General features: G+C 37.2%; 3 protein-coding genes across 3 annotated transcripts; 1 reads left to right on the top strand and 2 right to left on the bottom strand.

The window, feature by feature from the left end:
* Positions 1-2,563: 2,563 nt before the first annotated feature.
* On the top strand, positions 2,564-5,395 carry LOC134804402 (uncharacterized). Its single transcript, XM_063777433.1, has one exon. It carries the CDS (start codon positions 2,820-2,822, stop codon positions 3,414-3,416), a length of 597 nt encoding a protein of 198 aa, XP_063633503.1. The 5' UTR covers positions 2,564-2,819; the 3' UTR covers positions 3,417-5,395.
* A 3,875-nt stretch (positions 5,396-9,270) lies between these two features.
* Positions 9,271-14,780, bottom strand: LOC134805032 (uncharacterized). The gene is made up of 3 exons (XM_063778322.1): positions 14,706-14,780; positions 12,594-12,704; positions 9,271-11,269 (listed from the first exon to the last, which is right to left on the bottom strand). Exon 3 carries the CDS (start codon positions 11,258-11,260, stop codon positions 9,497-9,499), a length of 1,764 nt encoding a protein of 587 aa, XP_063634392.1. The 5' UTR covers positions 11,261-11,269; positions 12,594-12,704; positions 14,706-14,780; the 3' UTR covers positions 9,271-9,496.
* Positions 14,781-17,547: 2,767 nt separating this feature from the next.
* LOC134805031 (uncharacterized) lies at positions 17,548-19,243 on the bottom strand. Its single transcript, XM_063778321.1, has 3 exons — positions 19,111-19,243; positions 18,327-18,479; positions 17,548-17,748 (listed from the first exon to the last, which is right to left on the bottom strand). The coding sequence occupies exons 1-3, from the start codon at positions 19,201-19,203 to the stop codon at positions 17,548-17,550; spliced, it is 447 nt and encodes a 148-aa protein (XP_063634391.1). The 5' UTR covers positions 19,204-19,243.
* Positions 19,244-27,998: the final 8,755 nt, after the last annotated feature.

Raw genomic sequence — 27,998 nt, 5'->3', positions numbered from 1 at the left:
TACTTATCTTCAACAACTAATGCTTCGACACTGCCCACAACATCATCAATTAAAATTTCCACAACCAGTCCACCCGCAACGGGAACTGTTGAGTTTCCATAAGCATTGATCGCTTTAATAGGGGTTGGCACTGGATTCCCTAATAAAATTGCATCACTCAACCTAATTATGGTAACAGCAGTTCCAAGATCAACAAAAGCATTGTATTTTTTATTATTAATCTTGATTTCTTTATAATACTTTTTATCACTACCCCCGTTGTTACATATTACATTTACAGAATTAGGTTTTTCCTGTGCAACCTTAGTATAACAGTTTTCTGTTTTGTGCCCCACCCTGTTACACTTTGTACATTTTATGATAGGTTTGGGACAGTTAGAAGAAACATGGCCCCTTTCACGGCAGTTAAAACATATTTGAGATGTTTTTGTTAAAGTGTCACTATTTGGTTTTGTCTTTAAATCATTTGTTTTTACTGGGTTGGCATAAAAGTCTTTACTACTTGCTAAAAATTCAAATAGCTGATCTGGGTCTTTGCAGCGTAAAGACTGGGCTGCAGTTCTTAAAGTTCTATCTGTTAAGCCATATATAATGCAGTCAACCGCATTTTTACCAGATATCTGACATTGATTGAGAAGAGAAACTTTTTCATAAAAGTAGTTTTCAACTGATTCACCTAGCCTATATTTCCGCCTTAACATGTCATCTAATAATTTACCATAATTTTGCTCAAAAGGAAAAGCTGAAAGTAGTTTTTCCTGCCATTCACTCCATGTTGACAACATTGCTGGAAGGCTGTCATACCAGGTTTTCGCATTGCCCGCTAACTTTTGTAGAGAAAAGTGAATTGTTTGCAAATTGTCCCATCCATAGATAGATGCACACTGATTTACTTTATTTATCCACAGATCAATACGATGACCTGGTAGTGACGGATCAAAAGTTGGTACAACATTGTTTTGAAAAGTTGGCTTTTTAGATGACCCAATAGTCTTAATAATTCCATGCAATTCTTTACTACTAATAAAAGTTTCACATGACCTTGTAACAGCTGATTGTCCTGGCAACAGCTCCGGCTGCGGAGAACTTGTCGCTCTCTGTGGCTCCGGGCTGCGTTGCCTATAATTAGTTTTACCACCTCGATGTCTCTCCCTACTGCGCCGTTGCTCCTGCTCTAGACTGTCATCTCGTTGCGGCTCTCTGCTACGCCGCCTCTCATACACTGGACTACTATTGCGGCGCGAGTCCCTGCTGTGCCGCTTTTGGTTGTTTAAGCTAACATCTTGACGAGTTTCCCTGCTACGACTCCGCCTTCGCTCGGAGCTGTCATCTCGTCGTAACTGCCTCATGCGCCGCCGTTGGCATTCATTATCTCGCCGTGACTCTCTACTACGCGCGCGGTGGAGTTTCGGGGTGCCCTCGCTACTAAGCGACGCTTGCGGACGTTTATTTCTCGCTTCATATGTTCGAACCGGTGATTGTGAAAGACTGTGCCTACTTTCTCTGTGTTTTCGATTGCCGTGCTTTGATCGACTACGAGAGTGGTCACGTCTCTTTGGCGTAGCTAGCCTCTTCGTAGGAGATCGTTTGCAATTGTCAGCACCTTCTCGTACCGCACGTGTTCCATTCTTGCTTGTACGGCGGTGGCTCCGTTTGCTTTTATGTTTACGTTTCACTTTCTTTGACGAGGATGGTGAGCGTGAACGAAAAGGCGGCATTACGTTCAAAACAAATCCCACTTACTGAAATATAACACTAGTCAATATCAATAATCAGACAATTCCTCTCTCACCAACCATACCGCCCAATAACCCATCAACTTGACAGCTACATAAACGTCAGATCAATGACAATTATTAATTTTAGGTCCAAATCAAACTGTCATATATCCACAACGAAATTAGTTAAGTTAATATGAATTTTAATCTGTTAAAACAAACATACATTTAAAATGATTCTTTGGATTTTTATATAGAACCTTACAAACATGTGAGTGTGACTATGGAGTTACTTCTCTTTCTTTACTTATTACTTTATGGTTACCTGTGAACCGTCAGGATGTATTTTAAATTAATTGTATTAAATTATAAAAAAAAATCATTTTACATATTTTTATTTTAACAAATAAAAGTCGTGTTCACATTTAAGTCCAACCACGTATTAGTCCACTCAAAGAACACTATATATAACATACGACTTAAATGTGGACTCGATTCTAACCTGATTTCGAGTACGAAATTTGTTGACAGGGGCCCATGTTTCAACCCTCCCCAATTTATCGATAAAATTCGCAAGCGTGTAGCATACTACACTATTTAAGTATGTTATGTTGGTACTATTGTTCGTTGACAGTTCTTTGTCGTACATGTTGGTAATGATTGGATAACCAAACATATACACAGACCAATCAAGTCGCTAGTATGGAAGTCCCGTCTCTTAAAACGTAGTGATTATATTCTCTTTGCGACACTATCTCAGGGTTAAATAAACTGTTGTCAGGCTTTAATTAAATATTATTTATGCTATGTTAAATATATCATTTTCTAAATCCTAAATTGTGGGCTAAATTGTAGGTGCGCCCTTAGTTTAACCTCAAAAAACTTGACGTTGGCAAAGTGCCCTGGCAGCAAAAGCCTATCTCACAAAAAAAAAGGGTCTTTCACCTTGATTTTGTTCTACAATAATGATGAGCATAAAGAAAATGTATTTAGTGTCAAAAATGTATAGTTTTATAATATGTCATTTATCTTAAAGCTTATTAAATTAAGAGTGGTTTACAGTTATTCAAGTGCCGAAACCTACTATATCCTGTAGTCTACATGAGTGTTGATGTCGAGGAAGCTAACGAAACACAACAACTGATGCAGAATGAGGGCGAGGAAGATGAGGCGAAGATCACGCAGTCCGCCACGTCGCCCGTGACCAGCAACAAGATGTCAAGCGGCGCCGCCAGCCTCACCTCGCGGACCCCGGGGCAGGCGTTCGCGAGCACAGGGAACAGTATCAATGATTCAACAAAGGTATCGATTGTGAACGAGAGGCGACTCCATCGGGACCTGATGCGCTCCAACTACAGTAACAGGCCGAAACACATACCCAAAGAAGCGCCAGATGTAAAACATATGGAGAAAGCACTTCTTGGTTTGCTAGATGATTTTCACTCTGGAAAACTGAGCGCATTCAGTGCTGGCTGCAGCATGGAACAGATGATCAATATCAGAGACCAGCAGGAGCACTTGGCGCGGCTGCACTTCCGCCTCTGCGCCGACGTGGAGAAGCCAACAGAGGACAGTTTTGACAAATCTACCTCCAGATTTAAGATGACCCAGTTGGTCCAAAGTTTAGAACAGCTTTCAGCATCCATTGAGCACTTGCATTCAGATGGTAATTTTAGTGCAACTAGCAGCAATAAGTAGATAAATTGTAGTCCTACATTGCAAAATAAGTAGATTCACGTCTACTTTTTTGTTAAGAAATACATCTCTGATCATGAGTAAAGGGATGGTGCAAAAAGTAATGCAGTCTTAGTAAATATTTTTAAATTTTAAGTGGGGAATTTAACATCACCCTCAACAGGGGTCAAGGAAAAAGGTTTACCTATCTATAGTGTAAATGTAATCAATAAATTATATGATGTTTGATGCAGCATGTCACTGACATATGGGTGAATCAACTTTTTCTTGTCACTCATTGCCATGGGTTATGTTATCCTGGGTCACTCTTTAAAGCCTGATTATAAGGCATTCAATTTGAAATCAACTTTATCGACAACCAACAATGTGGTACCTTTTAGTTGAGAATGTCACAAATACACTTTTTGTGACAGTTATAAGTCCTTCCATTAAGGGCCATCTACAAAGCGTGTTAACTTCAGTGTCTTTTTACCTTTTAACTACCGTAGACTGATATATAAGACATAGAAAATCAGCCTGATTTCGCCGCATTCTGATAAATAAGATGAAACTTCGTACTGCCGGTGACACGCGCACCCTCAATGAAAAATTCTATGGTGGTTAAATGGTTATACTGTCATTTATGATTTTATATTGTAATCACCAAGACTATTGAAATAGCTTTTAGAGTTAGCTAGTTGAGCAAATTAGGACGATAGCAGCCATAAATAATAAGAATTTGTATCTTTAATCGACAATATTATATTAAGTAGGTAAAATCTCTTTCATTCCGATCTTCTCATGTTTAGAGAGGGGTTTCTATTTCATCTCTTGTATAATCCCTATTCTATACCTGAATGGGGTTGTAAAGTCTACCTACTCAGATTCAACAGGAACATTTCTTATTACTGACTGCTGTTAATTTGTTCATTGGGGTGATTTAGATCAAACTAAAAGATACAGTGAATACTTCTTTTGTTAATGGTAAAATACCGGTATTTATTATCCAAAAAACTTTTTATCCGTTTTGTCTGAGTAATTTTCAAAAGTTATTTCGTACAGTCAAAGAATTTAATTTCCGACCCTTTGTACTTTGTCACAGTGACAATCAATATGAAAGTCGTTAGAGACCTCATACTATTGTCACTGTGACAGAGTACAAAATGGGTAGGAAATTAAATTCTTTGACTGTAGGTACCTATGCTAAAATGATCAATGACTTATGTTGTTTAAATGAGGTTTTTACTTAGCGCCACTTGTACCATCCCACTAACCCGGGGTTAACCGGTTAAACCGTTAACCCAGTGTCAAAATGTTCTGGTAACCATGGTAACTCCAGGTTTAACCAGTTAACACCGGGTTAGTGAATGATGCAAGTGGCCCTTATTACCTTATTAGGCTATAATTGAAAAGTATATTATATTTTAATCCCATTTATTTATTATGTATTTATGTAATCATTGTAATATTTTTGTTCTGTAATCATTGTAATCAATAATTATAACATAAATAAAACACATCTTAGGTTTCTTAGGTACTGGTGGATTTTCTAAAATCTTGTTCTTGTACATTTTAAAATATTTAAATTAAAGCTAGATAATCATAGTATAATAATATTAATAATGGTGGGGTCAAAAACGTTCTAAAATATAGTTACGGTATTTTGCCATGTTATTGAATATGCTATAATTTGAATTGTAATCAACTAATCATATTGTTAATTAAATCTAGAATCTTCCAAAAATCGAGTATTTATTAGTTTTAAGTACAGTCAGCGTCATAAACATGATGTCAACAAAAATGTCACTGCTTGCTTAGACTGTAGAAGAGGTAAAGACTTCTATAATTTTGGAACAGTTAAATTCTTATAAATATATGTAATGCTGACTGTGCCAGTGGAAATTAAGTATTTTGCTTCTAGAATACATTAAGGCCTGTCTCCATATTGCGCGGCAAACTATCGAACATTGGCTCGCGAGGCAGCCGCGCGCGCAATGGATACCGGGTTAGCTCGCGAGCCAAATCGAACAGATCGCGTTGGCTCGCGAGCCAAATCGATCAGATCGCGTTGGCTCGCGAGCCAATATTCGATAGTTTGCCGCGCAATATGGAGACAGGCCTTTATATTATTTGTGTTGTACATAACTGAACCCCAACAGTAGATTTTTATTAGTTACATCACCCTCTGTACTGGGCTCACAACTAAGTTAAAATAACTAAGGCTTTCAGTGACAGACAATTAGATTGGTCGAATAGTGGTCAAGTAATTATAAATACAGATTAGCAAGTTGCGGAATACCTGATAAAATTTAGTTTAGCAGTTTTAACACATTCACTGCCAAGAACATGTATGTGTGTTCATTTTGTATTGGAAATGGAGCGCTTGGCACTGAAAGTGTGCAATACCTTCATTGCGTTTGTTGTGTGAGTCTTACTTAATTCAAATTAAACAATAACAACATGTAATAAATATATTACTCAATAATTAAATATTTGGTCTCATTTGAATTATTTACCAAAAAAAATAAAAAATAAGAAACTTAAATAAAGATTGATACAAAGATCAAGCATAAAGGAGATAGTGGATTTAAATCATTTACAGATGTAGAGCATAATCATTATTTTCCATCGTATTTTCACGGAAACGTACGAACGTGTATTCCTATTTCAGTCAGTCTCGGTACAAAAAGTACTGAGGTTGACTGAAGTAGCATGACAAATACGAACGTTTCCGAGAAAATACAATACTTAATATCATGTCGTGGTTTTGTTCAGGTTTGTTCACGTGCAATTTTTGACAATGCGTTAATGACACTTTGATAGTTCGTTTTTTTTTGCATTAGAATGAAGGTAAGCGATCTTGACATGTCTTTTAATCGAAAAACGCGTTTTAAAAATCAGTAACTATTACTTATGAAAGCAGAAGAATATAAATGATCGTATTAGATTCATAATTGTTACATATTTGCCGTAACTTATTTTTAAAACCTGTTTTTCAATTAAAAGACACATCAAGTTTGTTTACCTTATTTCTAATGCTAAAAAAAAAACAACTATAAGTACCTACTTCGTTGACGGGCGGCGAAAAGGTTAAAATACTGGTGCTAATTAGAATCATCCACTTGGGAACTATTATTCATAAATGATTATACAATCGTATTCGCGAGTCTTTGTGCTTAATCTTTTATCAATTCCAAAAATAATACTTTTATAACTAACACGGGACTAAATCGCGTAAAACTTTCGTTTATATTTTATGGCCTGACGTTTCGAACGTGACTTTACGTTCGTGGTCACAGACAGACTCCCTGCCTGTCTGCCTGCTGTCTGCCTGTGACCACGAACGTAACGTCACGTTCGAAACGTCAGGCCATACATAAACGTAAGTTTTACGCGATTAAGTCCCGTGTTAGTTATAAAATTAGTTTAAATAAAAAAATAATACTGGAATTATCCACATTAAATTAAAACCTAAAATAATACAAAAGACAGCTGTCCGACGGCGACGATAAGCGGGTGAGCAAGTTTTTTAATGGGGAAATGGGGACAAGTGAGGAGTGTCTTTTCTAAAGGGCTTATTTTTGTATGGAGTTCATAGAGAAATAAGTCCTTTTGAAAATAAGTCTCCTCAAGTCTTCCGTGAGACTCCCTGCCTTCAATCGGACAGTTGTCTAATGATATTCAAAATGTCTAAATTCGTAATTTCTGATGTGGGCTGTACACACTCGTCGAGAGACCCCGAGACAGGCCGAGAACGAATGTGTACATTCTGCTCCCTTCTAGTCTCGCTCCGATTGGATCGAAGCGGCGCTGAGATGCTCTCGACGAGGGTATACAGCCGACATTACATACAAAATGAAAATATTAACTAAAATAATTATAAACGAATAAGTGCCCTCTGCATATATTTTTAATACAGTATGGCATAATGGAAGTTATTTTAAAACGTAATAAATAATTTCTTATATAACTAGAAACACAAGGGTAACGTTTTCCTCAACATTGCCCTTATAATAGTCATAATGCACGCCTTCAGTTCAAAAACCTATTAAGGCTGGATGACCACGCCAAAATTCTAGTATGTCTCAAATCTTACTAGCGATTTAAACATTGTGTCAAATACAGACAGCAACAGAAGTTGCTAAGCGGGCGAGGTGTTCAAGATTACCTTGACGCGCTCTTATTCTCTTAACAATAAAGTCGCGTCAAGATCATTTTGAACACCTGGCCCGCTTAGCAACTATTGCTGGTGACTGTACGTGCAGAGTTAGCTTAGACGGACTCTTATAATAGTGGACAAGAGCATGGAGCAAGGGAGACAGTAATGCTTTATGCTTCTAGTTATTGGAAATTGAATATTTGCTAATAATACTGTAATGTTATACACTACACGTACAAATATTTCCTATTTATATAGGAAAGCCATATACAGCCTGACAAACATGCGTAACACATGTATTAGTGAACATATTTACATGATAAATTACACCATTCATAGATTAAATCACATATCGATTACGACAATATTTAATGACACATTTAATAAGAGACCCGAGTTCCGTAAACTTCCTCAATGTTGCCTACCATGCCAAATCGCTGGCTCAATATTACAAAGTTCTATGTTACATTTTCAAGATAGTTGAAATTCGAATTAATGTCACTATGACAATGTTCAAATTTCAGGTCGATAAAAGTGAGACATAGAACCCTGTAATATTGGGCCAGCATACTCTCTCAACTAAAGATAATACATTGCCATAACTATAGGTATCAAGCTGAGCTTTGTAAGAGATAATTATTGTGGACTTATTAAAATTATAACTGACCAGAATTTCCATAAGAATTTAGTTGGCTTAAAAACAGTGATTTTCTGGCAAATGGCTATGGCTATGTATATCTATTTCTTAATAATGATCGCCTTTTTTTCCACTATTGTAGTCTTGGAAAAAATGCATGGTTCGTATTTGATAGGTAATTTAGTATGTTATCAATATAGTGTGTTAAACTAGGTACTATAACATTTGAATATATAATTACCCTTTAGGCAATGTTAGGCACGGTAAGCAATGTTGAGCAAGTTTATAGTACCATAGATTAATTAGCTAAACCATTTGAATCCTCCCATCCACACCAACCTCCCAAACACCATTCCTCTACATTGTAGAAACAATCTCACTTCAGACCATTCTTTATTAATTATTACTAACTAATCAGTACTCAACGACCATTGCCGTTCAAAACACACAGAAAGAGGCAATCTAACATCAACTTTTAGTAAAATGCTGCGATTTGTAGCGTTTATCTCCTGTTTAGATAAGTACAAATATTCAACTATTATGAATTATGAACTTACGTACATCAATGGAAAACATATCTAATAATAATTATTCATGCTTTAGTTAGACTGTGACCCAAGGCTACGTAAATTATTCCTATGCACTAACATCAGTGTTTTTCAAACTGTGGGTCGGGACCCCTGGGAGGTCGCAAAGTCTCTGCCAGCCTTAAATCAGCAAATAAGTGAATGATTTAGTTCGTACTAAGGGGGTCGCGTTATGAAAAAGTTTGAAAAACACTGCACTACATAATTACACATATAGGATTACGTGCGGTACGATTGTCAACGTAGTAGGATGACCATTTTGAAACCATAAAGTCTATCAATGGCCATTGCACTCTATCCTTGAACAACTTAATTCCAAGTTCTTAGTTTAACAACCATACAGTGGGTGAATAGACACCATACTTGTATTCAACCATGACAATTTCTTGTTTTTATTGCGTTGACGAAATGAGAAAAGAACACATTTTTCAAAACGTTAGTGATGAAAAATAGAAAATTCTCATATCTCATATCTGACTATAAAGTATGAAATTTAAATGATCCTAGCCTTGAGGCTACTGGACAAGAGGTCTTACTGAATAGAGAATTGCGTTTCAGGAAAAAACCTAAACATCTAGTAATTATGTAGGTAGCAGCATAAATTTAAAAGAAGTAGCTTGAGTCAGTCTTAGGTACAGTACAGATATGTTCTTAATTAGGTACAACATGTAAACTGTATGAAATCACATGGAATGCTTGCGACAAAGCTAAAACATTAAAATTACAGAAACACTTGGTGGTAACCAACACCTTTGAGTTGTTTCCGGCATGTCGGACACCGCTTGCCACTGGACTTCAACGACTGCTTAATGCACTCCAGGCAGAAGACGTGACCACAGTTAGTGGAAGCTATCGAGCCCCTCTGTAAGTTGTCCAGGCAAATTGGGCATTCACCGAGCCGCTTCCCTGGTGGCGAGTCGGCTGTGCCATTCAAACTACCAGTGTCAGACTGCGCTTGGTTCACTGAAGGTGCTGCGTTTTCATTGTTAACATTTGATGCGTTTTCAATAATAGGTGCCGTGTTCTCATCATTGATAGCTAAAGCATTTTCGGTATTACAAGGAACGGCCAAGTTTTCTTTCGATTTTGCCCTATTGTTTTTCTTTTTCGTTTTCCGCCGGCTATAAGTCTCGTTGAGGCAAGTGAGGAACTGCTGCAGCTCGTTTATTGCTGTTGTTAATATAGCTTTTGAGCCGTTTTGTGGGCTGGCGGGAGCGTGAGAGACGATCTGTACGTCGGGCATGTTTTCTACAGTCAACTTATTTGGTCTCTCTATCCTCTCTTCACAGACAAACTGGACTTCCTCGTTCCACGCCGGGGGTCTAGCGGGGTCGTGTCGTGACATGTTTATGGGTTCTAGAACGTCTGGTACTTCAATGACTAGATCAGAATGTTTCGTATCAGTAGCGGTTTCATTTTTATTACTCGCACGAAGCACACTGACTGAATTAGCAGATGCTTGCGTGGAGATGGTGGAATTAGTGGTGCGCGTATCACCGACACAAATAACGTCAGTGGAAGACGTTGCCCGAAGGTTGTTCGAAGGTTTTGAATGCTGGAATATTGGAAAAAAAGTTGGCGGAGAATATGCCAACTTTTTTTCCAATGGTTCTTTTTTGGGTTCGTAGTCCGAGTAATCGAGTATTTTTTCCTTTGGCATGAATTTATCAAATTGGATTTCACAGAAGTCGTCATCTATGGCAATCACATCATTATTATTGTTATCCATATCTTCATTCATATCTTCATTTATTTCTATCATGAAACTATCAGTATAATTATTATTTTCTTTGTCTATATATTTATTATCTAATGGTGAGGATAAACCTTTTCGATCTTTCTCCTTTTTAACATTATCTGTGTCCCATATAACCTCAGGTAATTCCTCGTCTTCATCAATATCAAAATTATCACAGTTCAAGCATTCACTAAAGTGTTTATCATTTTTCATAATCGTCTCATTGTCAGTGGAGGTGCTGGGCAGGGGGCTGAACGAGCGCTTCATGTATCCGACGGGTTGTTCCATGGGAGTTCTGCCGACTAGTCTATCAATTTTTTCGTATAATTTTAGTCGATCAACGATCTCATTGGTTTGCCGATTAAATGTGGATTTGGAGATGCTGGCGCTGCGGTAGGGGCCTCGGCGAGCTTTTTTCGCTAGGGTACACTGTTCGTCTTCGTCACAGTTGGTGCTGCTGGTGATGCCATATTTGTCGCCTGTGAAGACATTGAGACCCTTAGGCGAAGGGACTCGCGTCCTCTTATTGCAGTTCACAATGTAGGGCAGGTCACCTTTCTTGGGCCTCCTCATGGGCCGGACGGGCGGCGGAGGCGGCGGGCCGTTGGGGAAAAGGGCCCGTATGGTGGTCCTGATTTGTTTCTGTGTTGCGGGAGATAAAATCTCGTCCACAGGAATGAGCAGGTTGTCGGGAGTAATCGGCCGGAAGTTGGGAGCGTTTGCTTGCTGTTGACAGTTTTCTTTCATAGACGAATCCTGAAAAGATATGTTTATTTAATTCAGCTCTAACTAAAGAACCCATATTCGATTTCTTCTTCGCTAACATTTTTGCCGTCAAATTTAACTGTCAGTGGCAAAAGTACTTAAGGTGGCAACACGTTGAAAAAGGTATGTAAGTAATATAAGATAATGAATGAATGAATGAATAATATTTATTTCAGGACTAGTCCCATATTATGTTAGTAACAAGTTTATACTACTAAATAAATTTAGTGTTAGTGCAAAACAACATAAATAAAATTTAACAAATAAAACTTTTAACCTACCTACGTGGAGCGCGATACATGGAGCAGTGTCCATGAGATAATGACAACCTGTGACCATTTTGAACACCGCTGACTGTATATATAAATTAACACTTTCACTGCCAAGAACTCCACTAGGGAGTTCTCAAAAACTTTGTTCACATGCCACACGACTCCCGAGGGGAGTTCGTACTATACATTTATAGATGACTAAAGGCCATGCCATCCGACTCCCCTAGCGAGTTCTTACGAAACTTACGATTTTTCAGGGTCGTCACTATACCTCGTTTTTTAGGATTAGAAAAATCGTGCGATTTTTAGGAAAACAATTTAAAAGCTTAAAAGCTGGCATATTTGCCTCATATTCTTCACCGTAACGTTAACAATGGAATATTAAATTTTATTCTCTGAAATGTTATTTTAATATTTTTTAGAGATTACTGAAATAATTGATGGAACGGCAAAATCGACCGTTATTTTTTTAATCTTAAAAAAAAAATGTTTAGAGTAGGTAGGTATCCGACATACCTGCGTAATATGTATTTATGGTCACTTTGCAAACTAACAATGCATGACGTTGGCAATTTTGTCCTTTGTGACAGCCCTGGACTCCCTAGAGGAGTCGCCGGCATACGGCATAGAAATAAATGAACTCCACAGCGGAGTTCTTGGCGTGTAGCGTTGTTTATTGATCGAGTGCGCGTTTGGACTCCACGGGGGAGTCTTATATAGATGTTTGTATTTACGCCGGCATTCAACGATGGACTTGATTTTGGCCTGGCAATGAAAGTGTTAAACGATACTACGGTAGTATTGCGTGTAGTACTTTTACGTATAAAGTGGCACCAACTATCGTCTTCCTCGCGTTATCCTGGCATTTTGCTACGGCTCATGGGAGCCCAGGGTCCGCTTGACAATAAAATTGCTCGACATGGCTGCGTCAGTCCACCAACAAGTGCTCCTGTTGAAGCTGCTCGTTATGGCCGAATTTTTAGTCATCCACTTTGTCAGTCAGCACAACCGATATGAAAGGTTAAAACTGTATCATATCTTACCCATGCCAGGTTTAGTGGTGAGTCCCGCGATATGCTGTGAGAGTCGTCCACTAAGTTACTGCCGGGTTGCGCTCCGCCGGCTGCGCCTTGGGTGCCCGATATTGACCAGTCCTGAACATTTTCAGGGGCAATGTCAATAAGATTCGTTTTCCAGTGAGTATCAAGTGTCTTACTAACCTACTAACCATGAAATAAAGACCAAATGTGAAAGTAAATTTAATGTGGACACTGAATACTAGCTGCAATGCCTGCAATACCAATTGACTCAAGTCATATAATCATATTGCTATCTCTTTCATTATAACTTCAGTAGCCACTTGGTACTGCGACTACTATAGCCAAAGAGTAAAGTTAGTAGGTATAATACTATAGCGGTGTTAGATGTTTTCACATTGTCCGACCGATCCGATATCGGATGTAGGATCCTACATTCGCGTCAGTCAGGCCGCCGTCTTTAGCGGTCACGCACACTACAACAAGCATTATGCCTACACATACGCACACAAACAAATATTATTGGTCCGACAACTGACGGGGGGCTCCGAAATGGCTGAATTTATCGGAAGCGCCTTTCCGATATCGGATGTCGGAAGGTGCCTATGACAAAAACAGCTGCAGGAGAGTGTGATTGGCATTAAGTCCGCCTTTTTGCGTTATCTATCGTACACTTATTTACAGAGAAACACTTATTTCTTATGGCTCCTCTACACGAATTACACGATGGCCCAGCGCTGCGCCAGCGAGATGACCTTGTGGTGGTTGGAACGCATCCACAGTACACGATGGCGACATTCAGTTGTGATCTAACCGGTTTCCAAGATGGACGTGGAAGCATTAGCCGTTGCAGCAATTTATCTAAGATACGCCACGTACCATTAAATATCATCAAGTAATTTAAAAAAATGTCGTAGAAGCTGCAAAAGTTTTTTGATGATACCTACTTCCCGAAAATAAATAAATGATAGATTTTTTTAAAGAATTAAATTAATTAAATATCTTTCTTAATTTCATGTTACCTTATAATTTGCTTAAATTATTTTAGAGCATATTATAATTTTTATTTCATTTTGTTACTAGCTTACCAACATAGCTGTGCAAATTGTGCAATTTAGGTACTTACTATATATAGTTAGATATGTATCTAATATTCATTTATTTAACTATAAGTATGTATTGTTATATTTATTTATTTAAATTGTAAATGTACTGTCTGCGTAAATTTCCTATTCCTTCATTACTTCCATAACGAGGCCACGTACTCGTCATTTTAATTTAAAAAAAATACGAAAATTGATACTGAGCACAAACGTCCGCACCCGACCGCGTTCGAGCACGCACTGTGGATTGGGCCACGTGTAGATGCGTACCGCCATCGCTTGCCCAATCCCTTTGATGTACGGCCGAAAAACCGACACCGCGGCCAACTCATCGCCATCCCGCGCGCCATAAGCCAACCGACACCACTACCCCCTCTGGAAGTTGGCCCAACATATTGGACCAATAGGTTGGGCCATCGTGTAGATGAGCCATTACATTTTACTTCTTCCAACGTCCGATATCGGATCGGACAATGTGAAAACGCTCTTATTCATAGATGTCTGTCAAATCTAAAATGCCGTTGTCTAATCGTGTGTCGCTATCTCTCATTTAGACATTTGCGTATGTTAGAAAGATACCACATTTAACAGAGGTTTGGTAAGTTTTATGAATATGGTGGGAAAGGCATCAGTCGTGTCGTGTAATGCTTTTGACAAGTTTAATATAAATGCCATTTTCACTTTTATGTGTTAGAAAAAGCTTTAATGTTAACCTTTAGCAAAGAATTGATTGTAATAGAGAGGTAAAGTCTAAGAAAAAACGTGCCCCTTAGTTTGACATCCAAAACAGATGGCGCTGTACTGCACTATATGTGTTGTGGTCACTGAATTGTCAAGTCCACTTTTGACAGTCCGAGTTACCGCAAAATGTATAGAGCAGAGCAGCTATACAGCGCCATTTCGTTTAGTTGTCAAATTCGAAGCACGAAATTGTCTTAGATTTTACACATACTCAATCAATGTATCTTTTTTGCCTTTAGTGTTAAGCTTTAATGTTTCATGAATTATTACTAACATTGTTACTGTTGTTAAGTTTCACGCGACTGGTGGACGTTCTTTGCCTGCATCCAAGTATTGGCGACTTCTGAAGGACAAGCATGAAAAAAAAATACGAATAATACGTAAATAAAAGATTAAACGGTAAATAAACAGCAGTAAAAATAATCAAAATTTAATAACTAATAGTAGGAGATCCCACATATATGTATGGTCGACCTTCACCAATCTGTCTGACGGATGAAACTATGAAAATATGAAAGAAAATATGTTCTAGAACATAAATAAATAGGGTTGCCTAAAGAAATATGGTCAAGGCTATTTTAAAAAAAATTGTTGAAATAAATTTTTTTTCGTCAAATTTCACCGATTTGTCTGACGAACGAAATAAGTTTCAATGGAAAGTATACAACTTGTACAACATAAATAAACTAGGTTGCCTATCTTTTTCCGGTCACTATTATGTGGTTGCCGTGTTTAAAGAGGTGATTTTATATCGATAATTGCACTCATCTGTCTGACGCTTGAATTATACATCAAAATGATGGTAATTTTATTGCAAATACAATGGTATAGGGTTGCCTGCGAAAACCCGGTCACAAATAAGGGTTGCCAGGCTTTTAAATAAAATAAGAAGGGAAGACTTTTAGCGATAACTCATAAACGGCTTAACTGATCAAGTTTGTTTTAATTTTATTTGAACGAGTTTTTTAGGCACTATTTTGATGATTTTTTTCATATTTTTTCAAAAGTTAGATGGAAAAACCTTATTTTTAGGGTTCCGTACCTCAACAGGAAAAAACGGAACCCTTATAGGATCACTCGTGCGTCTGTCTGTCTGTCCGACCATCCCCCCCCCCCCCCCCCCTTTATCTCCAAAACTACTGGGTCTAAAATTTCGAAAAAAATACACAAAATAGTTCTTTACCTATAGATGACGGGAAAACCTATTAGAAATGTGCAGTCAAGCGTGAGTCGGACTTATGTACGGAACCCTTGGAACGCGAGTCCGACTCGCACTTGACCGGTTCGCATCGCACCCCACACTATAATATTTTAGAAAAAAATCGCTTCGAAAGAAACAAAATGTATGTGAGAATTTTTTTTTTCGTTTCAACCCTATGGTGTGGGATGTCGTTGGATAGGTCTTTCAAAATGAATAGGGGTTTTACAAGAACATTTTTTGGTAAAAGTGAATATTTTCGGAAATAATCGCTTTGAAAGAAACAAAATGCGTGACAATTTTTTTACCGTTTCAACCTTATAGTGTGCGGAATAGTGATCCAAAGGACTCGAGCCTTTTAGCTCTTTTTTTAGGGCTCGCCTCATTTCTTGACGCCTAAAAGGCTAAAAGCCTATTTAGCTATTTAGCCCCCGAGCCTAGTTCTATTTAAGATCCTATACTCTTGGGGCTAATAACCTTATTAAGGCTTGGGGCTAAAGAGCTATAGGCTTTTTTTTAGGGGCTTAATAAGGTTATTAGCCCCAAGAGTCTAGGCTCTTAAATAGAACTGGGCTCGGGGGCTAAAGAGCTAAATAGGCTTTTAGCCTTTTAGGCGTCAACAGATGAGGCGAGCCCTAAAAAATAGAGCTCCAAAGGCTCGAGTCTTTTGGATCACTAGTGCGGAATGTCGTTGGATAGACCATTCAAAATGAATAGGGGTCTATAAACAACATTTTTTGATAAAGTGAATCATTTCGGAAATAATCGTTTAGAAAGAAAAAAAAAAATAAGGTTTTTCCTTCTAACTTTTGAACCATCTGTCCAAAAAATATGAAAAAAATCACGCAAATAGTGCCTAAAAAAACTCATTCAAATAAAATTAAAACAAACTTCATCAGTTAAGCCGTTTATGAGTTATCGCTAAAAGTCTTCCCTTCTTATTTTATTTAAAAGCCTGGCAACCCTATACCGTTGTATTTGCAATAAAATTACCATCATTTTGATGTATAATTCAAGCCTCAGACAGATGAGTGCAATTATCGATATAAAATCACCTCTTTAACCACGGCAACCACATAATAGTGACCGGAAAAAGATAGGCAACCTAGTTGATTTATGTTGTACAAGTTGTATACTTTCCATTGAAACTTATTTCGTTCGTAAGACAAATCGGTGAAATTTGACGAAATATATTTTTTTTTTTCAAAAATTTATTAAAAATAGCCTTGACCATTTTTCTTTAGGCAACCCTATTCATTTATGTTCTGGAACATATTTTCTTTCATAAAATATAAGTTTCATCCGTCAGACGTATTGGTGAAGGTAGACCATATATGTGGGATCTTAGACCATAAATAAAATTACATAATAAAACTATCTGCTTCATAAACTTTTACAAAGATAGTGGCGTTATGTTTAGGGCGTACAATCTGTTAAATTAAATAGTCAATAAAAATGGTTCATTTTAAATATTTTGCATCTCTCGCGATTGGAGATAGCCACTTATGGCTACCAGTGTCAGAACGACCAAACAAAACAACCAGTGTCAGACGTGCCTCGGCCGCATTGCCACGGGCGAGGCACGTCTACACTGGCAGTTTTGTGCGCGAGGAAATGTGTGGACTGGGCTACTCACAATATACAGCAATTAAAAAAAAAATTATGATTGGTCAATAAAAGTTTTCACTGGTTACAATAAAATCAAACCTGGCATGGCATTACAATATTTGTCGTTGTCGAACCATGCCCTGTACAAACAGCAACACTCCTAGCTGTACATCGGTGCACTTTACTACAAAAGGCATAAGGTCCACCGATGTACAGTTAACAATGTGGGTGATGGATGGTACAGTTGGAGCGCTTTCGGCACAAAGCCCTTGGAGTCATTTCTGAGCTCTAGTCAGCTTTCTATAGGTAGTTATTCTACTCGTAGTTCGTTGAGTACAGATTGGTAAAACTCGGCTAATTTAACACTTACCAATTCTAAGCTGTCGTCATTCTTGTCCAAGGAATTTTCTTGTGGTTTGGTAGTTATTGCAGAGGATGCTTCAACAACTGCGACACTCTCTTGCACTTTTATAGTAGAAGCATCTTCCTGGCACTCGATAGTTGATGTATTCTGAAAAAAAAAATAGGTAAGTTAAAAAAATCTAACATTGGTGATCCTAACTATTTCAACATTGTATTGCCTGTTGTATCGGTGTCTGGGTGAACCGAGATGCAGGTCCTTATTTGACATGTTTTTAATTTATATTTAATTATTGTGTTTGTATATGTCTTAATTTAATTTAATCATATATTTTATTATGTAATTAGTTTTAATCTCATATGGAAATATTTTCTGGATTAAAGTAATCTCATTCATTCATTCAACAATTGACACAGACACAAATTTGTACAAGACTGAGTGCCGTCTAAAATTTCATCCTAAATCATTAATCGATATAGCATAGCAGAAGCTGGGATTGAAACCCGCCACCAGGTTTAGACGCCTGACTGCCAGCCTCTGTGTAATGGTGGAAATAAGAATTTCATTTATACACTCATTATTGCTGACCTAGTGTCACAGGCATATCAAAATACTTGTCTCTATCCATCATTTTGATATTTCCATTTGTTAGAAAGAGATAAAATTCTAGAGTGGTTTGTAAGAGATTGCAAAGTTTTATGAATAAGGGTAAAACTTACCAGGCATACAAATTTGGAAAGAATTTCCTTCTCCGGTTCCAGCACTTCTGTTGTTGGCAATATTTCAGTTGGGGCAGCCAGTGCTGGTGGCACCTCTGGTGTTTTAGCCTGGATCAGGGGGCAATATTGTGGTTCACTGGTTGACGACTCTTGCGGTGGCTCCTGCAAGCATAAAAATCAATATTTACAATGGCAGACCTTTAGCAGATACAGTTCTACACCTCTTTTCATTTTCTATACCAATGAAAGATGTTATGTAGATTTAGTTTGGTAACCCCTGACGGTCTAGCATGCATTGCGTTCTGGCGCGCGACTTCAAGCATGGACTCGCGCGCGAGTCCATGCTTGACTTGTCAACAGCAAAAACATGTACTGCTACTTACAATGTCTTTGGTTGCAAGTAAACATTAAAATTGAAATCCATGATGCCCTGATTTGCATCCCTGAATATTTCAAATGGGTAGGTAAATAAACAAACACCACATGCAATACAATAAGTGAAATAACAAAATCTTATATTTACCTGAAACAAAGAACATGGTGGCATAAATTTATACCTTGAATAATTCAAAAATTCCTAACAATCTGATAGTAGCAATATAAAAATAAAATAAATAAATAAAAATGTTATTTATTTAGGTATGAACGTATATATAAATACGATAAAGAATGATTATGTTGCTAAACGATACAAAAAAATAAAGATAGCGAGGGAAGTTTATGTACCTACTTACATGTACATACTAAAAACACAGTAACTAGGCATATATTTTTTAGAAAATTTATATTATACCTCTGCCAGCGAGCTCTCTGCTGTTCTCGGGGTATTTTCTGTTTGCTGCTGTTTCAATTTGTATGTGCGCCGTGTTATTTTCGTTCGAGCCATGGTTTGGCCAACAAAAATGATTTGTTTGAGGAGCGGCAACCCAAAGGTTGATGCCGGATTTACTAACTAAAGCACGACTACATTTAAAAAATAGACTATTGGATGTACGAAGTATCTTATTTACTATTTGAGCAAATTTGTAAATAAATAAAATCTTATTTTAGTGCGGGACGACGTAGCACAGATACGACAGAAACCCAGATAAGGTAAACTAAACAGATAACATAAACCATAGACCGTAGGATCCTATAGACGACACGCGTGCGTCCGTGAGGGACAAAACCATAGATATAATATACTTAAAGATTACGTCTAAGCAAGCTGTCACTGTTACCACTTTTGTTTAGTGTACGATTAACAATGTGGCCCTCCTTGCTGTAGCCATGTCGATAAAGTCATATGGATAAACTATCGACATTTCTTGCAATTTTAATTTTACTTCAAAGGTTTAACGATCCCTAAAATGAACAAAAACGCTTTTATTCTTTATTGTGGTTTGTGGTTATCAGATCACAATTTTATCGTCACGCCCCAGCAGGGAACCAAGGAAAAGTTCAGATATTTAATTAAAATACATAAATACCTACTAAAATATGTGTTCCGCAATAATTGAATTATTTTATTATATTATTATAATATATTCATTATCCATTAGCATTTCAATTATGTTTATGTTTAACGAAGATATTGAAGCTTCAATTAATCGCTATTTCGTTCCGCAGTGTAGCGTTTATCGATATATGACATGATTAAAATCGACTTTTCACATCCCTAAAAGAGCACACATATACGCTTTTACGCACACATACACAACCTGTGGCCTATTTTATAAAGCTACAAGTTACAATTTACAAGCGGAAGCCTCTTTCTAACCCTATGTGTTAGAACGAGACTTCCGCTTGTAAATTGTAACTTGTAGCTTTATAAAATAGGCCACTGGTTCCACCTAAAACGATAACACCTTGATTTGTAGTCCATCTTGTCAACAGTATGGTTGTCCTTTTTTGACAAACGGCATTTTTAAAAGAGCGAGGAGAGAGAAATGATACTAGTTGCTGCGCCGTCAAAGAGAACTGACAACGTTGGGGCCTTGGACAAAACATACGCAATGCCACAGGTCGAATTTATTTATTGGCCACCATAATCCATACTAAATTTACGGTGGGAATAAAAAAATGTGAGACTGACAAGAACAAACTATAATAGCGCTTTCTCTGCTAGTCTTACTGAAAGATACATAAGACTATCCTGTTCGGTCATTTCCCCCTACCCCTCATGCCTGATCCAGTTAAATACTATATAGATTCATGACATAAACAGACATATACTTGGTCAAGCAGATCTTGTCAGTAGAAAAAGGCGGCAAATTTGAAAAATGTAGGCGCGAAGGGATATCGTCTCATAGAAAATTTGAATTTCGCGCCTTTTTCTACTGACAAGATTTGCTCGAAAAAAAAAATACTTTTATGGCGGCAAGACGTGTTTTGAAAACTCTTGTGTAAAATTATTAATTTTATATTCAATTAACGCGTGTCTTTCAGTTATTTGTGTTTTAAAATACTCATAAATTATTAATCTTCTGGTTTTTCATAAATTTGAAGCGGTCCCGACTGATACAGTCGGGATCCGAAACCAATGTCCCACAATGGAGATGATGGCGCAAATGAAGCTACAAATCACGTAAATAGCTCCGAGACAATCCTACAAAATGATTCCATAGACTTAACACAACGTGATATGGACTGCGAGTTAGAGGAAATGACGACTGATAATGGTGAACCGAACCCATCAGTTGACCTAAGGTCACCTAAAGTCAAGGGTAAGCTTAAGGCAAGACAGTTTCCTAAGGTTAGTACTGAGACAATTATTACGACAGATCATTCCTATGCAACCAAGAGGAAGGACGATGAATGGACATTAGTTACCAAAAATCCAAAACGCCGTTATGTGTTTAACCCAGACTTATCCGTGGGCACAGAAATAAGCATTACTTGCAAAGATAAGCTGCCGAAACAATTTGCGCTAGCGAAGCTATTAAAAAGTCATGATATTTTAGGTATCATTAGAGTCAGGTACGTTAATTCATATAAAGTGCTTGTCCAATTTGATAATGAAACCAGCGCTGAGCGGCTTATGTCCAAGGTTGCTATGCATGAGGAGTTGGGCTGGCGGTGCCAAAAAACATACGAGGTTGGTGTTTCTTATGGCATTATTAAAGATGTGGATTTAGATTTAAGTGAAAAAGATATGATAGAGAGTATGATGTGTGGAGTAGAAATAGTTTCAGTAAAAAGATTAAGCAGAAAAAGTTCAGATGAATCAGGATGGAAGGACAGTGAGACCGTACGTGTATGTTTCAAAGGCCCTATATTACCACCTTACGTTTATATACATGAAATGCGAGTTAAGGTTGAACCATACTTATTTCCTGTATCACAATGTGCCAATTGCTGGCGGTATGGTCATACAAAGAAAACGTGTTCCAAAAAATGTACTTGTCCTAAGTGTGGAGGCCAACATTCAAATTGCGAAACAACTGTATTCACATGTCGTAATTGCTCAGGGAATCACATGGCTTTAGACAAAATTTGTCCGCTCTACCAAAAAGAAAGAAACATAAGGAAGATTATGGCTGAATTTAATTGTACATATAAAAAGGCGTTGAATAAATATGAACCAGGTTCTAGCAGCCCGCCAGCCCCGGCGGCATCAATGTATCAGGAAAACTTTCCCCCGACGCTTAGGACAACTGAGACGTCTTCAGTGGCTGAAACATCAACAGTGGAGCCTGCGGTAATCGAACCAGCATATGCAAAAGTAGTGACGACCCAAGCTGTAGTTCATAGTGATGCCCCAGGTAAAAATAATGTCTCGTTTACTCCATCTAAAAAGGCAAGCCGTACTAAACCTAAACGCAGGAAGCAGGAAGTGAGAGAAAAAGATGACAGTATATCTGATAATAACTTATCAAGTATGGAAACTGATGATAGTGACGTTCTACCAGAAATAACGACTAAACCCAAGGAAGTAAGTGAAAATAAACTTAAATTTAGTTCACTAATTGATAAGTTAAAAGATATCATATTCATAAAAAACTTGACGATTGTTGAAAAATTAAAATTAGGGGTTCAAACTGGATTAGAATGGCTTTTATCTTTTGTTATGAAGAATATACTTGACATGTCCTGCTTAAAATCCTTTTTTAACGCCACAGATGGCTAGTAACTTAAAACAGTGCAGACTTAACATGTTGCAATGGAACGCACAGAGTATTAGACCAAAGTTACCATCGTTTGAAAATCTACTTATTCAGGAGAAGATCCATATAGCGGCACTTAGTGAAACATGGTTAGATTCCGACTGTTATTTTCGCATTAGTAATTATAATATATATAGGGCGGACAGATCGGATGGATATGGTGGTGTTGCAATCCTTACGCATAAATCGATCAAGTCTGAGCATTGTCGTGTTCAACACCCTAATCCTGGTGTAGAAGTTGTTTACGTTAAAGTGTTTAATTGTGATCAAATTAAAAACGTGATTTCAGTTTACTGTCCGTCTTCTGTAGTGACTCAGCAGAGTGATTGGGATTTTATTTTTTCAATCGTGCAACATAACGTGATTATCATGGGCGACTTTAATGGCCATCACACCAACTGGTCATATAAAACGGATACTCGCGGCACTCAAATATATGATTCTCTTGTAGACTGTAATCTAGTTTCTCTTAATGATCACAGCCACACAACTCACACAAGAGTGCGCCTAGTCAATGGAATGTTACAGGAGTCGTCTCCAGATATTTCTATAGTATCTTCTGATATTTATTTTGCATTTAATTGGAACGTTATGAAAGAATCACTAGGAAGCGATCACCTTATTATAAAGATTTCTACATATTTAAATTCTTGTGTTAACTCTGTACCAAAGAGAAACTATAAAGAGGCTCAATGGAATGAGTACAGAATGTATTTAGAAAATAAGTTTGCTGATTTGTCTTTTCCTGAAGCTCCTCAAGAATCATATAATTGTTTTTTAACTTACTATAAATGAAGCTGCTGATCTTTTCATACCATATATTAAAACTAACAATAAGCCAGCAAAAAAATTCCAACCAAAACCGTACTGGAACCAGACTTTATCCAAAGCCGTTGCCGCAAGACGTTTAGCTCTCTCATTGTTCAGACGAAATCCTACACCACAAAATCTTGAGGAACTTCAGGCTAAGATAAGAGACACTCAGATACTTATTAGAACTCGTAAAAATGAAAATTGGCAACAATTTTGCAACTCCATAAGCGAGTCCTCATCAGCCTCTGAAGTTTGGTCTCGGATGAAATGGGTAAAGGGCTATAGGTCTTCTCGGCCTCATGTTAGTGTAGAAAAAGCTCATAATCTTCTTTGTTCTCTCACGCCAGATTATGTATCTCCGCCGACGCCAGTGATTGAGTCGGGTGGCACGGTTATAGACGTACCTTTTACATTACATGAATTAGATTCTTGCATTAAACCAAAAGATACTGCTCCGGGTCATGATGGAATAGCATTTTCTATGATTAAAAATCTACCTGAGAAAGGAAAACTCTTATTACTATCATTGTATAATAATTTCTACTCCATAGGTTTTGTCCCTACTCAGTGGAGAGAAATTAGTGTAGTCCCGATACCTAAACCCGGAAGAGACCCCTCCTCTGATTCTGCTCTTCGACCAATCTCTTTAATTTCATGTGTGTGTAAAATATTTCATTCTATGATAAATAGGAGGGTGGAATGGTTCATAGAAAAAAGATGTATGTTTGCCGAAGAAACTGTTGGTTTTAGAAAGTGTCGATCATCTTTGGATAATTTAAGTAGCTTAGTTAGTCGGATTCAGACCGGATTTTCAAAAAATATGATCACTTTGGGGAGTTTCATAGATATTGAGAATGCATATAATAATGTAAATGTTCCCATTTTAATTGAAATACTTGACAGGCTACGAGTTGGACATCATATTTGTCGATATCTATGGAATTTCTTAAAGGAAAGATACCTCACAATACAAACTGATGCATCTATGTTACGAAGATCAACTGGTCGCGGGTTGGCTCAGGGAGATCCTACTTCGCCATTGCTTTTTAATGTTTATACTATGCATATTCAAAAATCAATTACAGATGTTTACTTTTCACAATATGCAGATGATTATATTTTATATGTTACAAAGAAATCTATAGAGGAGGCCGAGGATGTATTACAAAAGTCCCTTAATGTTTTTAACAAATGTTTGAATAATCTCGGTCTTGAAATATCTACATCTAAAACTAAGCTATGTGTGTTTAAAAAAGGTATTAATAGAAAACCTGTAAGCATCAAAATTAATGATAAAAAAATAGAGTTAGTCGAGTGTGTTAAGTATCTAGGAATGTGGTTGGATCGATCTCTTAGGTGGGAAAAACATATTAACGAATTGGCTCAAAAGATTCAGAAATATTCCAATGTTATAAAAATTCTAGTTGGACCGGGATGGGGTGTCCATCCAAAACATCTCCGAAGATTATACTTTGCTGTAATTCGTAGTCGAATAGATTACGCGTCTTTTCTTTACGATGATAGTTGCGATTCTCATTTGTACAAACTCGATAAAATTCAAAATCAGTCATTGAGGAATATCGGCGGTTTTATTAAGTCTACTCCTATACACGTAATGGAATGTGAATTGTGTGTACAACCGTTGCACATTCGTCGCATCTATTTGGCATCCAAGTTTTGGCTAAAATCTAGATCTTTTGAAGATAACACAACTATCAAACTCTTAGATGGATTAAATAATAATTTACAAGTTCGAGACACTTTGCGAAATAAAAAACCTCTTCTTCTTACCATTCATAATATGTATAAGTTAATAACTATGTATTCCAGTAAAGTATTGGAAATGTTTACTTTGGACCAATGGGTAAATCATATAGATATTTCTAAATCTATTAAGTTAAACATTACTTCTATTAACAAATCTAAGCGCGAGTATGACAAAGTTTCCCTAAGAACTTCTTGTAACACATTTTTACGTACCAATTACTCTGGATTTTATTGCATATATACCGACGGTTCTAAGGAAAAAAAATCCTTAGGTGCTGCGATTTATGACCCTCAATCGAACGTATCGGTTAAATTACATATAAAATATGATATGTCTATTATGCACGCCGAGTTGGTTGCCATTGCTGAGGCCTTATCCTACATCCAATCCCTAGATTGCAATCACATAGTCATTCTGTCAGATTCTAAAAGTGCTCTGCAGCATATTGCTCGGTGTACCACGAAAACTCGATGTCTCCCGGTTGCCTATTCCATTTTAAATATCATTGATAAATTACAATCGCAAGATAAGACCATAATTCTGCAATGGATTCCATCTCATGTAGGTATAGCCGGTAATGAAGTAGTGGATTCCATAGCCAGGCTGGCTTGTCATGGTGGAGTAGAATGTAATACCTTACCTTTTTATACGGATTGTATTATTTTAGCCAAACAGAGAACCTATACTTTATGGAAAGAATACTTTGATAAGAGATCAACAGAAAAAGGTATTTGGTACAAGACGATCCAACCTCATCCTCTAATGACACCGTGGATTGATTGTTTTCTTAATAGAAGTGACATTGTATTGATGATGAGACTACGTTCTGGACATATCCCATTGAATCAATTCGGTTATTTAATGAAGAAAGTTCCTTCTCCTAATTGTGATGAATGTGATATATTAGAAGACGTGTACCACGTTATAATGGAATGTGTCCGGAATGAAGCTGCTCGGATACAACTTGCTTTTTCAAGCCATAATACTATGTTTGATGTCGGGGGCTGCAATAGCGTTCTGGCTGCTCCTCTGTCGGACTCCGCCATGGCGCTATTGCAGCTTGTACGAAAGGCTTTAGTATGTAGAATAAGTTAGATGTAAGAATGTGTTAATTTGTGGTTTTTTTATGGAGCGACATGTTCACCTCGGTGACAAGCTCTAAAAATAAAGAGAAAAAAAAAAAAAAAAGATTTGCTCGACCATCTATATTTATGGTTTCTATCGATTATTAATAATAAATATATTCGATTAATCCGCCAAAAGCGACAAATTTAAAAAAAAGTAGGCGCGACGGGTTATCTCTTACAGCGCATATTTTTTTTATTAAAAAAAGATTTTAAAGTTTGGCAAGCCAATTCCGTCAGTAGAAAAAGGCGGCAAATTTAAATAAAAACCGGACAAGTGCGAGTCGGACTCACCCACCGAGGGTTCCGTGCTTTTTTAGTATTTGTTGCTATTGCGGCAACAGAAATACATCATCTGTGAAAATTTCAACTGTCTAGTTATCACGGTTCATGAGATACAGCCTGGTGACCGACGGAGAGACGGACAGTGAAGTCTTAGTAATGTCCCGTTTTTACCCTTCGAATTAAAATTTGAATTTCGCGTGTTACTGACAAAGTGGGATGGACCGAGTGTATATACTCTTGGAAGGCCAATTTCTTTGTCTAATGTCATTGCGTCTCACTCTTTCATTAAGCAAAATGTGAGACGCAATACACATTGGATAAAGATCGATGTGCTTTATTTTTCTGTCCAACAGTTATTTAACGCCACGCCACGATATTATAGGGGTTAATCAGGCTTGAAAGAAAACAACGCCGTTATTTCATTAATTTAATTATCCTTGCACACAGCCTCATGACCTTATATAGTTATTTGTACAACAAGAGATCAAAGTTTGATATTTCTTCGAGTGCTTATTTTGAGTCCCGTGCAAGCGAAAGATTCTATAATTTCTAATCTAATTTAGAATCTTGAGCGTAGTAAGGGATTCAAAAGCGCACGAGATGTAAATAACTTTGATCTCGTGTAGTACACAAAATTTTTCACCCTAAGCAGTGAGAACATACCTAGAGGGACAGAGATAATAGAACCCAAGTATATCGAACTTGTATTAGACCCCGCATGTTGAAATGACATTTGACTATAAAGATAACTTGAATGACATTTTGTCTCACTCAGTGAGCAAAATGCGATTTTGCTCACTCATTAACTTGTCTCACTCAGTGAGCAAAATGCGATTTTGCTCACTGAGTGAGACAAAATGACTTAGGGAGTGAGGGTACTTTGCTTCTTAAAAACAGTGAGCAAAATGCGATTTTGCTCACTGTTTTTAAGAAGCAAAGTACCCTTGTTCGAGCTGCTGAGGTGAAAAACAAATTAAACAATAACCTTATATTATATACTTTAATTGATCAAGTTTCAAAATTGCTTATGTATTGGGGCATTTCTATTTAAAGTTGTACCCCTAACTTGCATTTTAGATTTTTGAATTTTTAGATTATTTCCACTCAGAATTTGCAGCTTTTTCGATCCAAGAAAAAGTGTCCCCAAAATTTCATACAAATTTTTATTGCTGTTTTGTTACAGTCATAGAAGGTTGTGTTGAAAACCGTAACCAAACGGACCAAACATTTTGGGGACACGTTTTTTCTCAGTAAAAATGGAAAAAGCTCGTGATTCTGAGTAGAAATATAATAATATAAAATTTCCCAATTATAACACAAAAAAAATTGGTACAAGTTTAAATAGAAATGCCCATATTGTAGAAGTGTAGAACAACAACAAACATTTTATTATATGAAGGTCCCGTGAAGGTTTAGTTTAGAATATTAGATTGATTTATTTTAGTTCACAACTTTTTGTAATGGCGTTCACAAACCAAAAATGTAAACTTACTTTATTTTCCTTAAGCGGGCCACTCACACACCTGCCGCAGGGGCAATATTGGAA

Source organism: Cydia splendana, chromosome Z (assembly GCF_910591565.1).
Source record: "Cydia splendana chromosome Z, ilCydSple1.2, whole genome shotgun sequence".
NCBI lineage: Eukaryota > Metazoa > Arthropoda > Insecta > Lepidoptera > Tortricidae > Cydia > Cydia splendana.
This window is presented reverse-complemented; position numbering and strand designations above follow the sequence as displayed.

Coding starts and splice junctions, on each gene's coding strand:
- LOC134805031 (XM_063778321.1), bottom strand. CDS start 19,203: ATGGCTCGAACGAAAATAACACGGCGCACATACAAATTGAAACAGCAG. Junction 18,480..19,110: donor CAGAGAGCTCGCTGGCAGAG/GTATAATATAAA, acceptor TTATGCTTGCAG/GAGCCACCGCAAGAGTCGTC. Junction 17,749..18,326: donor AGGAAATTCTTTCCAAATTT/GTATGCCTGGTA, acceptor TTTTTTTTTCAG/AATACATCAACTATCGAGTG.
- LOC134805032 (XM_063778322.1), bottom strand. CDS start 11,260: ATGAAAGAAAACTGTCAACAGCAAGCAAACGCTCCCAACTTCCGGCCG.
- LOC134804402 (XM_063777433.1), top strand. CDS start 2,820: ATGAGTGTTGATGTCGAGGAAGCTAACGAAACACAACAACTGATGCAG.